This window comes from Elaeis guineensis, chromosome 2 (genome assembly GCF_000442705.2).
Source record: "Elaeis guineensis isolate ETL-2024a chromosome 2, EG11, whole genome shotgun sequence".
Classification (NCBI taxonomy): domain Eukaryota; kingdom Viridiplantae; phylum Streptophyta; class Magnoliopsida; order Arecales; family Arecaceae; genus Elaeis; species Elaeis guineensis.
Window position 1 is genome coordinate 172,202 of NC_025994.2, and position 17,378 is coordinate 189,579.

The 17,378-nt window shown below is 30.4% G+C and overlaps 1 protein-coding gene across 1 annotated transcript in view; it reads left to right on the forward strand.

Annotated features, from left to right (window-relative positions):
• Positions 1–16,238: 16,238 nt before the first annotated feature.
• Positions 16,239–17,378, forward strand: part of LOC105034212 (mitochondrial import inner membrane translocase subunit TIM50) — a 31,195-nt gene continuing 30,055 nt past the window's right edge. Inside the window, exon 1 of the mRNA XM_010909267.3 lies at positions 16,239–16,643. Coding sequence (XP_010907569.1) covers positions 16,376–16,643 — 268 coding nt within the window. The 5' untranslated portion in view covers positions 16,239–16,375. The remainder of the gene's footprint in view (positions 16,644–17,378) is intronic.

Sequence of the window (17,378 nt, forward strand, 5' to 3'; positions counted from 1 at the left end):
TATTTATGATAATATTATTGAGACACTGCTTAACATCAAGAGAAAAATAAAGAATAATCCAAATTCTCGACTTGATCTAGAAAGAATGAGATTATGGCATGAGTTGCACTTGGTGCCCCTTGATGGCCAAAAATTTTTAATGCCAACTGTAAGTTATAAATTGCATGAAGATAAGAAAAGAAATTTTTGTGAGTAGTTAAAAATTATAAATTTTTTTGATGATTCTGCCTTTAACATTTCAAGATGTGTGAACTTAAAATACAGCAATATCTCAGATATAAAGAATCATGACTCTCATATTATGATGCAGTGTCTTATATCCGTTATGATGTGTGGCTTCTCTAACCTTGGGGTACAGAATGCACTAATTGAATTGGATATTTCTTTTTTGAGAATTATGTTGTCGGAAGCTCTAAGTTGATATACTTGAGAAGCTTCAATCAGATATGGCCTTTAATTTGTGTAAGCTAGAAAAATTTTTTTCATCATCATTTTTTGATATTATGGTACACTTGGTGGTTCATATTTTAAAAGAGACTTTGCTTGTCAAGTCAATTCAGTATCGATGGATGTATCCTATTGAGCGATAATAATATTACAAAAATTAATTTTTTTACTTAATTTATAACTACTATAATTCTAATTGTGTGCAATTTATATTTATTTTCATCATTTTATATGTGTAGATTTTTATATAAGTTGAAACAATATGTGCAAAATAAGACACGTCCAGAAAGATCAATTGTAGAAGCTATGTTTTCATAGATTATCTTACATTCTATTCGATGTACCTCGATGATATAGAAATATGATTCAATCGTGAAAAGCACAATGCAAATAGGGAGTAAGCCGATATTGAACTTACATTATCTATTTTCAAGGCTAATATTTATCTTATTAGTGGAAGAAAATGCAAACATATGGACATAGAAAAATATGACCAGGCGCATTTCTATATACTAAATAATTGCAAAGAAATCTATCTTTTTATGGAGTAAGTACTTTTACATAATCAATATCATATACTTATCATAAGGTAAAGTAACTAATAAGCATGTATTTATTGTAGAGAGCACAAAGACATATTATTGCGATAAAATAATAAAGATGTCGAGGGACGATATTAAAGGAAGTTCGCAACTTGGTTCAAACAATGTGTCAGCACTATAATAAATTTATTCAACTTCTAACTACATGCAATGTATGCAAATGATTTATTGTAAATTATATGTATGTTCTTATAGATGATGTTAATGTATCATAATAAAGAAGATGGTGCAATAGAGAAACTATATGATTTGGCATGCCACCTCAATCCTAGGGTTTCATGTTATAGCTTATGTATTGTTGGTGGCATGAGATTTCATACAAGAGATTTTGATATGCAGAGACAGACCCAAAATAGTGAAATTCTGACGTTGAGAATCGATGGAGATAATGAGATTAAATATTATGGCATCCTAACGGACATTATACAGTAAGATATGGATTAAAATGATTTGTTTATCTATTTAAATACCAATGATGGGATATCAGCAATAATAGGATCGGTATTCATAAAAATACATATTTCATAAGCATCAACTTTGTGAGAACTTGGTATCAATCCGATCTTTTCATACTCACTAGTCAGGCAAAGCAGGTAATAGACCTAAAAGACATAAGATATAAGGGTGAATGGCATGTTGTACAAAAGATTATACCAAAGAGTGTTTACGACATATCTGTTCTTCTGTTGTAGAAATAATTGAAGATTTCTTTCAGAAAGAATAAAATATAGATAACTTGAGACAGTACAATGCAGATAGTAAAAGCACATCTCCTTTGATTAGGGATGATCTGCAATCTGACAATGTCGATGTTAGTGAATTAAATCTGAATATGTCGGAGGATGATGATGATAATGACAACGACTTCATAAATGATGATGAGGAAGATTATACATTGATGGATTATGGATGACGAAGATATTGATAATCCCCCTGATGAAGATATAGACATTGAAAACTAATATATAATTTTTCAAAAAAACTCATATATCTTACATTTCATATATCATTCAGTATCAATGTAATTTTATCTATATTATATTATCTCTAATATATTATGTGATACAGGCATGCCATCGGGTGGATGATCTCATAGGGAGAACCCACATCAAGATGTCAGTGCCTCTTCATCTCAGCGGTAGCCTTCTAGGGTGGGTACATCATCTTCTACTATGACAGATTGATTTTATATCTTATTATTTTATATATTTAATTTATTTTAATTTTTTTATCATGTATAAATAATTGATTTTAAATTTTTATTTTTATTACAGCTGACACTATGATTAGGCAGGCTCATGGAGCTGCCAGAAATGAGAAGTTGGAAGAGTGGAAGAGGGCGCATCCTGAGCAAAGGATGAAGGTCGTCATCCCATCGGGCTATATTATACCACTTCAATGCTACATCAGGGATTCGTATGTGTGTGAGGTTAGCATCATCGTCCGGACGTATGCTTCCTTGATGATTTTCGACTGACAGAATGTTATGAAGCCATAGAAGTAGATTCTCCTCAGCTATTTACAGTAACTAAATATAAATTATGTTGTATTTTTAAATATAGATCTTTCTTCTATTTATTTTATACTTAATTTGATAATTACTTAATATTTATTTTTAAAATTTTATATGTTGTATATTATATGTGCAATACGACTTTGATATTGAGGAGATCGATACCTTGTGTGTGCAGGAGGCTATCCTTAAGCATATGAAGAGGTTACTTAAGGGGTTCAGATATGAGCTCCATAGCCATAGGAAGGAGGTCTCCAATATATATAGGGTGGCGGCGAAACATGAGACACCCCATAAGAATGTTTCATGCCCCTATTGGAATCTCTTATGCAACAAGTATCAGGACTCTACATACAAGGTATAACAATTATATATAATGAAAATATGAATTATTGAATTGATATGGTATTGTAATATGTTAACTCATATCTTGAATGCATTTGCTTGTTAGGCCTTGTGTGCGAGGAGAACCAGTTGAGATTGACAGTCATGCCTTATGGCGGATAAAAGACAATTATGCAGCACCAATATGAGCTACTAAAAGCACTTACATATATCTCTAATGAATTTTTTAGAATATGTATGTGTGTCTGTGTACTTACATTCATAAATTTTAAAGAAACATCGAGACAGGATAACTGTCGAGGCAGATAGAAGTCTACCAGAAGATCCATCATTGGTCAATAAGGGAGTGGCTTCCTAAGATTAAGGAGAGGCATGTAAGTATATAATTGATTAAGTTCTTTGTTTCAATATAAAATTTAGAGTTTTGAGTATATTTATTTATTTATTTTTTTTTCTTTAATTAGGAGCAAATGATGTACATACAATTTCAGTCCATCCCTGAAGACTCCACCCCATCCACAGATGACAATATTTGTGATAAGGTGCTTGATAGGAGATCCAATTATATTAACGGATTGGGATATGCGATTGTGGCCCCCAGTTCCCCTAGAGCATCACATATTTCTTGTGATGCTCATCTACTTGAAGTACAGAGGAGACATGAGGAGGAGATGCAGTGAGCTGAGGAGAAGCATTGTAGATCTCAAGAGGATATAACAGCCCTACAATGCATCAATGCTCAGCTTACATCCCAACTTAAAGTATTTGGGATAAAGCTCGATGAGTTATACCATTGCATGCCACCCTCGCCGACCCCTGATGTCCCTGTTGACGTCTATGATGACGACTTTAGTGATGATGATGGGTGTCCTCCTATAATCGATATTATTTTATATCATTTTTAATTTATATATTTTTATCATCTAGTAAATAATTAGTTTGCTAACTTAATCTTTTATATTTTTTAATTTATTGCAGATCTATGATACAGCTTGGTATGACCGTAAACTCTAATTTTGCTTGGAGTTTAATTTTGTATAGACATATATTTATATTTTTATATGAATAGTTGTTTATATTATCTATGTAAATAGTAATTTACATGACATTTTATGCGATTGCATATATACACACACACTTGTTTTGGTATATGTATGATTGTGAAAGTTAATATTCTCAATGTATTGGAACATTAGAGAGCATATATATAGATTGTACCATTATTAAAGTGAGATAAATTTGATTCTAAATTTATGACCATCGAATTGTGTGAATGGAGAAGATGGTCTTGTGAGTATATATTGTATATACATGTTTGTTTATCTATACAAGTTTGCAAAAAAAAGATATATAAAAATCAATAATTTTATAAAAAAAATCAAATTATTTTTTTAAAAAAATATAACTATTAGCAATGCAAAACAAGCATCGATAAGAGTTGAATTATCGATGCTTATCTAGATACGTCGGTAATGACTGCTTTTACCGACATAAATTTTGTGTCGATAAAGGTGGCACACCTTATGGAGATACAAATTTTGCATCGATAAAGAGCATGCTAGATTCTGGAACATCATACGGTGATGCAAATTTTGTATTGATAAAAAAATTATTATCGATGCTTAAAGAAAAATATTGATAAATTATCCATTTTATTGACTCTTATTTTATGTCGCTAAATGTTACATTTATCGACGATAAGAATCAAGCATTGGTATATGTAATTAATGATCCTACTTTTTTTGATGCTTATTTGCTGACGCAAATTGAGTCCATAGTTGTCTTTACTGATACTTTTAGATATTTAGCTATATTTTTTTTTGCATTGCTAATTGTCCTTTTTCTTATAGTGTAAGACACTTGAAGAGAGAGAAAGAATAAGTTCTATCCCTTAAACTTCAGCGTGGGATCTATTAAGTATGCCATACTATGTACCAAATCGGATGTGATTTAACTAGGCATAGCTAGCAAATTTCAGACTGATCTAGGAGAAAATCATTAAAAAGCTGTGAAAAATATTCTTAAGTACTTAAGAAGGATAATATATTTTTCTCGTATATGATAAATCAGATTTAAAACTAGAAGACTATATAGTTCTAGCTTTCAATCTAATTCAGATGATAATAAATCCATATCATGATATGTATTTACTCTGAATGAAGGAACAGTGAGTTGAAAGAGTTCTAAACAGCTGACTGTAGTTGACTCAGTCATTGAAGTAGAGTATATTTCTGCTAGTGAAGCTGCTAAGAAAGTTGTCTGGATGAAGAATTTTATCACTGAGTTAGGTGTGGTTTCAGAGATTGAACAATCCATGCCACTTTATTGTGATAATAATGGATCAAACTATTGCTCAAGCAAAGAAACCAATAACTCATCATAAATCCAAGTATATCCTAACATGCTTCCACCTCATTTGAAAAATTATTGAGAGAAAAGATGTGACTACAGAATAAGTAGATACAAAGAATAATATAGTAGATCCATTCACTGAGGCCTTATCTCAGCAGCAGTTTAATCACCACCTTGATTGTATGGGTATTAGATATAAGGGCGATTGATTTTAGTACAAATGGAAGATTGAAAGATTAGGGCCCCACAAGTCAATCGCATAGTTGATGCGATAGAAACTTTTTTGTAATATCTTTCAGCTCACGTATTTGATATTATTTATTTATGAATAAAATGAGATATTTTATTTTATCATTTACTACATCTTATTTAAAGATTGTGATGAATCTTATAGATTAGGATAATGATTTTAAGATCATGATGGGATCATACCAATAAGACCTAAAATTTTAATCTAAAATATTTTCAGTCTTTGAATTATTAAGTCAGAGATTAATAATTCTGATAAAACTGACATATCCTATATACACTCGATGGAGAGGATGATTGATATCATAATCACTTATGTAGAGACACTAATATAAGAATGTGGGTGCTCATTAGATAATGAGTTCACTGAATTGATCCACAAAAAGAATATCTTATAGAGTCTACTTACATGTCAAAAGATGGTTCTCTAGTGGAGTTATACAAGCAATTCTTAGACCTGAGATCATCATGGTATCTTGTGCATATAGATCTATGTTTTGGTTCATATCCTAACATGACTTTTTAAGATATATGTGAGATTTTTTAGATATGATGAAGTGTGTATGGAGGTTGTGAGTAGATCAACACGAAATAGATCACTTTTAGCAAGAGAGTATGTAATAATAATATTTTATCCTGATATTGTTTGTTCCAACAAAATAAGATTGCTTTCTCTTTAAATACTAAAATCCATATAAAGACCATAATTACCATATAACTGGCAAGCCTCTTTTCCATTATGCCCAAGTTGTCCTATTAATTTTTTTGTTGACTCATGATAGATTAAAATACTAGATGAGTCTAAATTCCTGCTATCTTTTTTTTCATTTATGACCTGACATATGATTTCATATAATTACCACATAACTGATAAGCCTCCCTTTTATTGTGCACAAGTTGCCCTATTAATTTTGTTTATTGCCTTATGATAGATTAAAATATTAGATGAGTCTGCACTCCTACAATTTTTTTATTTATTTATGACCTGATATATAATTTTACCTTTTCTATCATTGTCAAGGCAAATAGCTTGTATATCATTATCAAGACCTACTATTTCCTCATGACTTTCAACACCCAAACTTGAATTTTTCTTATCATGTTAACTTGTGCAAAACAAAGTTTATCATTTAGACATCTTTGAAAAAATAAACTTGCTATAAAATTTCAAAGGAGTATGATTATTATGAAAACAGAATATATGCAATGACTTTTTAATATCATTAATCAATATCTTAAATATAGAATTTTATTTTGAAGTTAGATGAGAATATCTTAAATATGCTTCAATACAAGGGACTAAACTTAGATAAGAATAGAAAAATAATTTTAAGTTCACAAGTAGTAGCAAAATTTTAAAATATTAATCTTACTCAGCACACCACACAATATCATGGTCACAATAGCAAAATCAATTTTGAAGAATCTCTAAACTATGGCATTGCATTAGATTAGCTTATAGATTAGAAACCTAAAATTAAAGGTTTTCTTTTTCTCAAGATTTTCTTGTACTACTATTGATGATATTTTCTTAAATTCATAGGCCTCAATATCACTAAAATCTCAAGATCAAAATCTATATATAGTAAGCACAACATTTATGAAACCAAATTAATGTCAAGTTTTAATCTAGTAAACTTCTAAGATTTAACACAAGGCTAATGCCAAAAATAAATATGCACTAACTTCAATAGAAGATTGATCTAACAAAGAAACTATAAATTAACTTAGGTAGCTTATTTTTTTGGTAAAAAGAAATTTATTAATATATAACACTAATATAACCTAAAATAGTCTTCACTGTTGCTAACATAAAGTAAAAGGCAACAAGAAGATAAAGTCAGAAGTAGGAAAAAGATACAATGACTAAAGAGATAGGAATACATACATAACAAGAATATTTGATTGCACCACCACAAGAGAAGATGTAAACTACTAAACACTATTAGATAAGAAGTAGAAAATATAAAGAAATAAAAAAGCTGAACAAGTAGAACCGAAAGAAGAAAAATACAGTAAGGAGTATAGGAGAGACATGTTATGAAGAAGTGGAACATGGACCAACTTGATGATAAGTAAAAGTCACTCTTGATATATGAAAATAGTACTATAAAAATCAGCAAACGATGAAGCACCAAAGGGACCAGTTGAACATCCATTATAGGAGCTGTGCAGTAATCGAAAAAAAATTGAAGTAGAACTAAGGATCAATGAAGTAAAGATACATAGAAGCCAAATACTACACATGCACTGTATAAGAATCAGCAGCTTCAAAGATAACTAAAAATGAAGATTACCTGCAGTCATCCAATGTGAAGCAATAATATTTTGATAGCTAAATCAAATAGTATCTTACAGTGTAGTCAAGAAAAATTGATGCAAATTATCCAAAACATATACTACTTTGAATAACAGTCTAAGGGGCACCTCAAAGTGTAAAGATAATTAATAACTTAGGTAACTAGTTGACATCAAGATTTTAATACATGAAAAGAGAATAACTTAAACCTAAGCACATCATCAAGCATATGAACAAAGAGAATAAGCACGAAAGTAGCATTACATATATTCAATACTATTTAAAAATAACAATAAATGTGTATTTTTCAAGAAGATTTGCAAGTATGTTATAAAAAAAAAGCAACTTTGCAAGAAAAGAGTATAACTTAAACCCACATCACCAAGCATAAGGATAAAGAGAATATGTATGAAAGTAGCATTATATATATTCAATACTATTTGAAAATAACAACAAATGTGCATTTTTCAAGAAGCTTTGCAAGTATGTTATAAAAAAAAAAGCAGCTTTGTAAATAGATTTGACATGATGGTCAGCTTGCAATGGTAATAGCTGAATGAGTTAGCTAAGCATCTCTTAAAACCTAGCCTCAAGGCAACATATGCTGCACTATCCAAATTTCATTTGATAGTGGGATAGGCTTCTCATAATCATCATTGGTGGCTCTAGTTCTAGTGTCCCATGATAGCGATCAGTTGTGGTGTTGGGATTTAAAAGAAAAGGGTTCAAGATTCGAGTCTTTTAATCAATCGATTGTTTTAGCTAGATTTGATGTGGTAGCAAGGTAGAATCTTGATAACTGTTAATCGATTGTGGTGATCGCTTCATATTTATAGTATTCTATGGTGAAGATCAGTGGTGGTCGTGGGGTTTAGAGTTTGGACTTGGGATTCTTCTTTATTTTGATTAACTATTTTATTTTTTATTTTAAGTTTTTTTAAAAATATTTTTTTTATTACTAACATGTGAGTTGTAGGTGGAAAGTTAACTTCAGTTGAGGAGTAATGGGTTGAGCTAGTTACAGAATATTCTTTAATTCAAAATGTTAATATAAAATTTTTTTATTGATCTAATCTACAGTCTACATGATAGACTAGATATATTCAAAACTTTATGAGGGATTATGTTATAAAAGTCTAGCTTAGTGTCTCTTATCTGGTCAATTGCACCCATATGCAATCAAGATCAATGATTAGAAAAATTATAGTAATAATGGTTAAAGGTGAAAAAATTCTAGAGAAAAAAAATAAACAAGGTTGGATAGGTGATGGTATCTAATAGCTCGAGTGGTTCAAATTTATATGACTCAATTAGTGGATTATAAAATAAGAGCCTCATCAGGATCATAGCATGATTGGGGTTGTTGATGATAGATTTTCAGGATGCCCGACAAAAATCGAGATGAAGTTTAACATGTTGATGGTTGTAGTATTGCTAATTTAGGATGCTCTATAGGGATTTAACTCAAATGCATAAAGTAGTAGTTTGGGATCTTCCATCATGTCTATTAAACCATATAAAGAGAGAAAGAGAATAGAGATAAAGGACTAGAAAGGAGAGAGAAAGAGAAAAAGGAGAGAGAATCATGAAGGCTTCTCTCTCAAGGTAGAGGATGTGAAAGGGCAAAGCGGGTCTAGCAATGGTAGTGACCAAAGAGTGGTGGCATATAGTAATGATGGATGGTAGTGTTTGATGATGATAGACAATCGATGGCTAGAGAATGAAAAAAAAATTTTGAAACAAGGATTTGGTTGAAAAAGCATAAGAAGGGGATCAAGCTTGATTTGATTCAAGTATTAGTTTGCTCATCAGCAATTGAACTCAAACATTCCATCCCAAAACATCAATACAAAGGCTTTAGTAACATGCAATGATGGCTAAAATCAAAAGAAACAGGTAAAGAAAATAGCGAGTGAACAAGGACGGTCAATTTTCGATGAAAATTTCATTTGACCATGAGGCCTTACATAGGGTTGGAAACAAGAAAGGAGGATCTATGCAAATGAGAGGCCTATTACCTAGCTTTGATGACAATGGCAACAAACTTAATGAAATTAGGAGTGATGGCAACACGAAGGAGAGAAGAATAATAGGTTTGTAATTGTTGGTACTTGTTCAATGATGGCAAAAAGTAGGAGAGGGGGTGGACCATTTAATAAGAGATAGAGGTTAGAATTTTCTAGCCTCCATTATAAGTATGTGGTGGTTATCATAACCTCTGATTTACAATCTCAAATTAGGGATGTGATACAGTACCTTTACTAGTCACTTTATCAATTGCAAATAGATTATCCAATTTGTCATAATTTTGGATCTTTGTGTACTTCCACTTATTTATATTGGGTTTCACCTAATGAATAAGTAAATAAAAAAAATAATATTATATAAGTATATAAAAAATAAAAATTAAATAATCTAGTTAAATAGATCTCATACTTTATCCTCAGTCTCAAATATTTTTCAATAGACTCTATAAAAATCTACTATAGCCCTTGAAAATATCATAAATAATATCAAATTTTTTCTTTAGCCCTTTCATATAATTTTTAATATTAGCTTGGTCAACAGGACTTGAAACTTTTCAATACATATATCAATAATATTTTTGTAAGATATAGCTGAAAAAATATCATTTGGTTTATTTTTATTATTTATTTTTCTATTAATACATCAAGCAAATAGCATCCATTTCATCATTCCATTTCAAAAAATTTTGTGGAGGTTCATTGAAACCCTCCTTGTTATTTTCTAATTTCTTCAATATTTCAAAAAAGTGCATATCATAACAATACACATAAATCTAGCAAATTAGAATATGAAATTAAATCACAAAATTAGTGGTTCAATAATAAAAATATATAACATCATTATAAACATAATTATTTTCATGTTTTGAGATAGGTAACACAAATAAATCTTAAAATGTAAAATACATCAAAGTCCATAAATAGCTTTTATTTTTTGAGGCTAAGTTGGTAACATAATCGTGCCATGTGTATCTTTCTATATTATTTCTAATTACTATTCTTTGATTAGCATCTTCATCATATTTTCTTCTTGTAGCATTTGCTTTAGTAGGTATTTTACTATGCACAAGCTTTTGTTCAATTGAGATTTTGTCATGCTTGAAATTATGAAAAAATTTTTCTTCAACATACCAAGTACTTTCTCAATAACATTACATAATAAAGAATATCGCAAGTTAGATAGTTTGTTAGGATTCTCTAGAGAATATTTTGAATACTCTTTCAAGTAATAATGCACTCCTTTATGTGATGTAATGAGTCTACTCCGTATATAAACTTGAATCTACTAGATAACATTTGCCTATTAAAGTGGAAAAAAGTCATCAAACCTTACTTATATGGAAATAAATAATAATCATATGTATAATTTATAATTTAGGGAAGCTTCTTCACATTACTTTTAGGTAATATAAGCTTATCATCTCTAAAAAGAGTATTTTTGATAATCATTGAATCAGATGCAATTTATTTGCATCTAAGTAATACATATGTAAATTTCATATCAAAGTTACATGCAACCATATAATTTGTATTGGATACTTTTCTCTACCATGATATCATGGTGCATCTACTCTAGACATTTTTGCATGAATATGTATTCCATCGATTGTACTTATACAATTCTAAAAGTTATATGGTATATAATTTTTTTTATTATAAATATATATATATACTAAAATAATTAAATATTAAAAGTGAGTTGTAAGATTGTATTTATCTTAAAATATGGATAGTATTTACTACTATTCCATATATATAGATAAACTGTCAATCCAATTAGCTGCTTGAGAAATAGATATTCTAATGTAATAATAGCTCTTAACATTTCATAGAATTGACTGCTTATAGTTTTTAGTAAATGGTACCAAAAGAATGAGCATGTATAATTCTTTTTATTATGTGCCAAAATATAAAAAAAATTGACTACTATCTCTTCAATACAACTGTTTCTATCATCCTTGAGCCAACCGATGCCTCTAGATATTTACACAACTTAGCAAATGCATGAGGCCCTATGTGGAGTAAATCACAGTAAGACTCACTATTAGAAAGCCATTTTATTAATTTTTGACTTTTATTTTCTCTTTCTCCAATATTATTATTGATTGCTTTATCTATATAGTTTGAATTAATAAAACCTCTCATTAAATATGTGGCATAGACAATAAGGCATAAAAGTTGAACTATAACCATATATTATTTTTATTTCAATATATTTATAACTTATAAAGAATAGTCTATCCAATCAAATCATTTATTTTCAGAATTCTCTTTCTATTTAGCTTCCCTATCTTTCTCCCACTTATGATTCCAACTATCTTCTATATATATTATCCTAAAAGAATATTTCAAAAGATAATTATTTATAAAATGAATGATTTATAAATAAATAGAATAATATCATTTAAGATACTAAAATTTGAATATTTAAATATTTCAATAATGGTTTTATGCAATGTCTTGACAAATGTGTTCTCATTTTGAAAATCTAAATTGATTTCTTACCTTTCTTTTGCCTTTCTTTTAAACAGAGATTTTGAGGACATTATTTTAAAAGAAAATTTATCCTCCAAAGCACTATTTGGTCAAGATCTTTGTTTAATATATTCTTAATAAATTTATTATTATTATAAAAAAATAAAGTATACCCTTAAAAATTTATTACTTCTTAGCTACAAGATCGCTCATTTGCTAGATTTTTGTTTCTTAGTTTAAAAGGAGGCCAAGAAAGCCACCAACATTTATTAGAAGGAAAAAGAATTTATAAGAGAAACAATCATCCTAGGTAGGGGGCACACAAAAATAATATAAATTATGGAATCATTCATACAAAAGGGAGAACATAGTTGATAGGAAGGAGAAGAATAAAAATAGCAAAACTAAACAACAAAGAAAAACTAGTCAATCGGCCCACAAGGATCATCTTCAGAAGATTTCTTTAACAAGCCAAATATTTTCTCGACAGATATTGAAATATAGGCCCAACTATGGTCTATCACAAGGATTTGAGGCATAAATCAATAGTTTTGGTGGATGGCAAGCTAGCATAAGAGTTCTCCCCATTTCTAATTGTCAGATTTTCATAGTTGTCGTGTATGTTTTTCTCTTCTTTTTTTTTTTTTTGAGCTCCCAAAAACCCAATGTATTACCAAACAAAAAAAAAAAAGAGTCTCCACTTCATCATCAATAAGGAAGTGCTTGGAGGCTCCCCTCTTCCTATAATATTTCTTAGCCATGTATGAAGTATGCATATGGTCCACACAATATATATTTTTCCATTTAATCAACAATCACTATAAAAGCAAGTAGAAAAAAATAACATTTAGATCATAAAAAAAAAAGAATGGGATTCATAACAAAAGGCTTCAAACTCAAACAAAAAAAAAGAGGAAAAAATGGCTAACAAATCTTACCAATGGTAGTAGGCTTGAGGAGAAGAGGAACGGCAAGGAAGAGATAGGAAAGAAGAAAAGGGGCATGAGCTATTGAAGAAGTATTAGGATTTAGTTAAAATATTAATGATGGACAAATTTGTCTACATAAAAATTTATCCCTCACATACCCCATCCATCCTCTCTACATTCTTTCAAATTAGGAGGATGCAAATTTGTGAGCCCAGATGGATGGGCAATCCCCTTTTTCATCCATCTTTCCTAAAATTTACTGAACCAAATGGTGGATGAGGACTATTTATCCTTCCAATCTTATCTATCCTCCCTCTCATAATCCCAACCAAACATAGGGCCAGTGATAATGAAAGGGAAGGATGGCAATGAAGGACTCTGAAGGCGACGATGTGAGAGATGTTGATAAAGATTGAGTCACAGTTGTAGAGAGGAGCTCGACAGCACTAGGGGCTTGTTGGCATGCTCGAGAGGGGAAGTCCAATAGCAATGGTTTGAGAGTAAAGAGAGGGAGTTGAAGTAATACAAGAACTAGAAAGAGAAGAGGGACATGGAACAATAAGAGCTTCTAAATCTCATCATAAAGAGGGCTATAAATGGGTCAGTCAACTTGTGACCTAACCTAGTTAGATCTGATTTGAACTGTATTTGAAGACCAATGGGTTGGGCTAAGTTCAAAAATTAGATCCAATTAGACCTGACCTACTATACATAGAGAAATTCTTTGTGCACCGTGGGTGGTGTAGAAAATCTGACGTAGGGCATACTATTTTATATGATTGGTTCACGTAGCCACTGCTTCTCAATACGCATTTAATGCTTGTAGTTTTGCTTTCTTGTTTAAAAATTTTGAATGACGAAAATACGGCTGCTCTTTGAAAAAAATAATGACATCTTATGTCTAGATTATGACATCCTGCATGCAGAAAGTTATAATTTTGATGCAAGATGTCATAATTTTTTCAAAGAGTAGGAGTATTTTTGTCATTCAAAATTTTTAAATAAAAAAATAGAACTGCAAACATTAAATGCATGTTGAAAAGTGGTCGGACAAAAATATCTCTTCTATATTATGACATCCTGGGCCATATTATGACATTCTGCATATAGAAAGTCATAATTTGACGTAGATTATCATAATATATCATAGGATGTCATAATTTTCTGGATCATATTATGACATCTTACATATAGAAAGTTATAATATGCCACGGGATATCATAATTTTTTTAAAAAATATAAATATTTTTATTATATAAAATTTTTAAATAAAAAATCAGAACTGTAGACATTAAATGTGCATTGAAAAGTGATGGCTACGTAGATCAATTACATAAAGCAATGCACTCCATGTCGGATTTTCTACACTGCCTGCGGTGCACAAAGAATTTTTCGCTATATATATGAGTCTCATCTGAGTCAATGAAAACTGGGCCCAACCCAACCTAACTTGATTTGGCTCGATCCGAAAATCTAAATTATATAAAGCTTCTTCTTTACTTTAAATATCATTTTCAATTCATTGAATGAACTCTCATTTAAACTAATTCTTCTTTTTTTATCTCAACAACCACATCTCCTCTTATCTATTTTCATATTTTTATTTAAGCATCCATATTTCATTATTTATTTTGATATATTTTTATTTATAATACCTCTAGTATATCAATATATATAATATAAAAATCATAGTTTATAAATTAAGGATGATCAATTACTTGAACAAAATTAAATATTCTTGAATGAAAATTCACATTCAAATTTATTCTTTTATTTAAAATTTTAGTGATTTTATATTTAATTATCAATTATTATTTTTTAGCTATAAAAAAATAGTTAGATATTTGTCTCGAAATCACAATCGCAACTTAATTCTAACTTGATCTAAAACCTAAATATTCCATATTGCGTCTGAATCGTACTTGACCCAGAGTTGATCCAAATGATATATAAGTTCTAAAATTCTTTCCACAGACCCGACCCAACTAACTTGACTTGATATGCTAATGGATCGATTTGGGTCCAAATCCATGACCCAAATGTGAAAGCAAGTTGGGTCAAGGTTCAACATTGTAGCCTAATCATAAATATATTCGCCCATCCAACATATGGTTGAATTGTGGATCCATAACCTAGCCTCCAAAATAGGTTGGCCAGGGTCAATAGGTTCTACATACATTATAAATCTATTGGCCCATAAGATATAGAAATATATTAATTCCTCACACACACTAAAATAGAGATTGTGCTTATGCTAAGCTCTCTATACGTCAAGTGGAAACTAATGTTAATGATGGGATTTAAATATTTTTTACATATATTAATTATTAAGGTGAAATTCATGTATTAACCAAATCAATATATTAGTTAAAGTCACATATTAATTAATTGTAGGCTACAGAATAATAAATTTTAAATTTATTATATGGATATAATTATTAATATCAAGATTTAAATTCTTCTTACATTTCATATTATCATTAATAAGATAAAATTTATATATTAATTATATTAATTGAGACAATAGAACTGATTTTGAAAATATAAATAAATAACTACATGCTATAGAATAGTGATCTTTTATTTATCATATAAAAATTATAATAATTACAAAAGAATTTATCTAGCAATTGAAATAAATATATCTAAGAATATAATATAAAATTATATAATAAAATATAAAAAATAAATATATTTTTAGTTTTTTATAAAAATATATATAAAAATATATATTTATAATTTAATTTTAACTCAGATCCAAGCCAAGTGATACATATGTTGTCTTGAAATTTAATAAAATCCATCCTCTGGTCTACAAATATGTAATTTACTTTATGGCTTAAAAGTAACAATTGTTACGATAATAACATGCTGAAAATCCAAGAAGTTTATATAATATTTTAAATATAATTTATTATATATATATATATATGGTAAATATTTTTATATTAAAAAAAAAAACATAAAATGGCATAGACTGGCATCTCCTGCGCCGCTGAGAGAGAAAAACATAAAAGGTAAACCCGGTCCAAAACCCTTGCTCTCCGTCTGCCGTCGCCCCTCTCTCACGCTCCCTCTCCCGCAAACGCAAAGTGAGAAATAAGAGAGGGAAAAGGAAACGAAACGAAAGCCCAGCCATGTCTCGTCTCGTTCGATCTCGAATCCTTCCCTATTTCACGAAGCCAAGCACCGGCAGGCCCTTCAGCTCCTCCACCGTCTCCGCCGCCGCACCCCCCAAGGAGCCCATCGTCGCCACCGATGCCCTCCTCAACGACCAATCCCCACCGCCGCCTCCCCAGTCCTCTGCTCCCTCCCCAGGCGCCAGGAAATCCTGGGGTCTTTTCAAGTTCGGGGCCTTGGCGGCTTTCACGGGAGCCATTGGAACCACCGCCTACGCTACCTACGGTTCTCTCTCTTTTTCCCGCTCTGCATCTAATCTAATCAGTTTCCTTCTCATCTTTTTAACATTTTTCTAGATCCATTTTTCACCCCCCCCCCTTTTCTTTTTCTTTTTTTGCATTTTATCCGGTTTGATTTGGTCAGAGAATTAATTTGAGCTATCTGGATTATCTGATAGATTAATTGTTAGTCTTTTGAATAAGAATCATATGTGCTCTTTGATCGCTATTGGCATTTTCTGGTTGATAAACGGCTAAACGCTATCCCTCAATCTCATATTAATAATTTTTTAAAAAAGTATCCTATTTCTTAAACCCCATTCCTTGTGAAGAGAGACCATGTTATAATGTTTTATATAGATATATCAAAATTGGAGACGAGATTAGTTTATAAATTTGTAGAAACTGGAAGAACTAGAAAATGCTCAGTGGATCAGTCGTGAGCTTAAGCGATGAAACATTGAAAAAAAGGAGTTTATGATAACAAACATGTTTCCAGACTTAAAAAATAACTGATGTTATTTGGTTTCTTGAGTCCTATTTATTTTTGTGCAGAGAGGCCACTGTTTAGGGTATTGCTTAGATCCACCTGCATTAGAGATGGAATTATTATATAACTGTGTGATTAGCCAGAACAAGAATTATAAGACTATAGTGGAATAGTAGAAAACGCACTAACACTCTGAATGTTATTAGCTCAACTAATGAATCAGAGAGAGAGAGAGAGAGAGAGAGAGAGAGA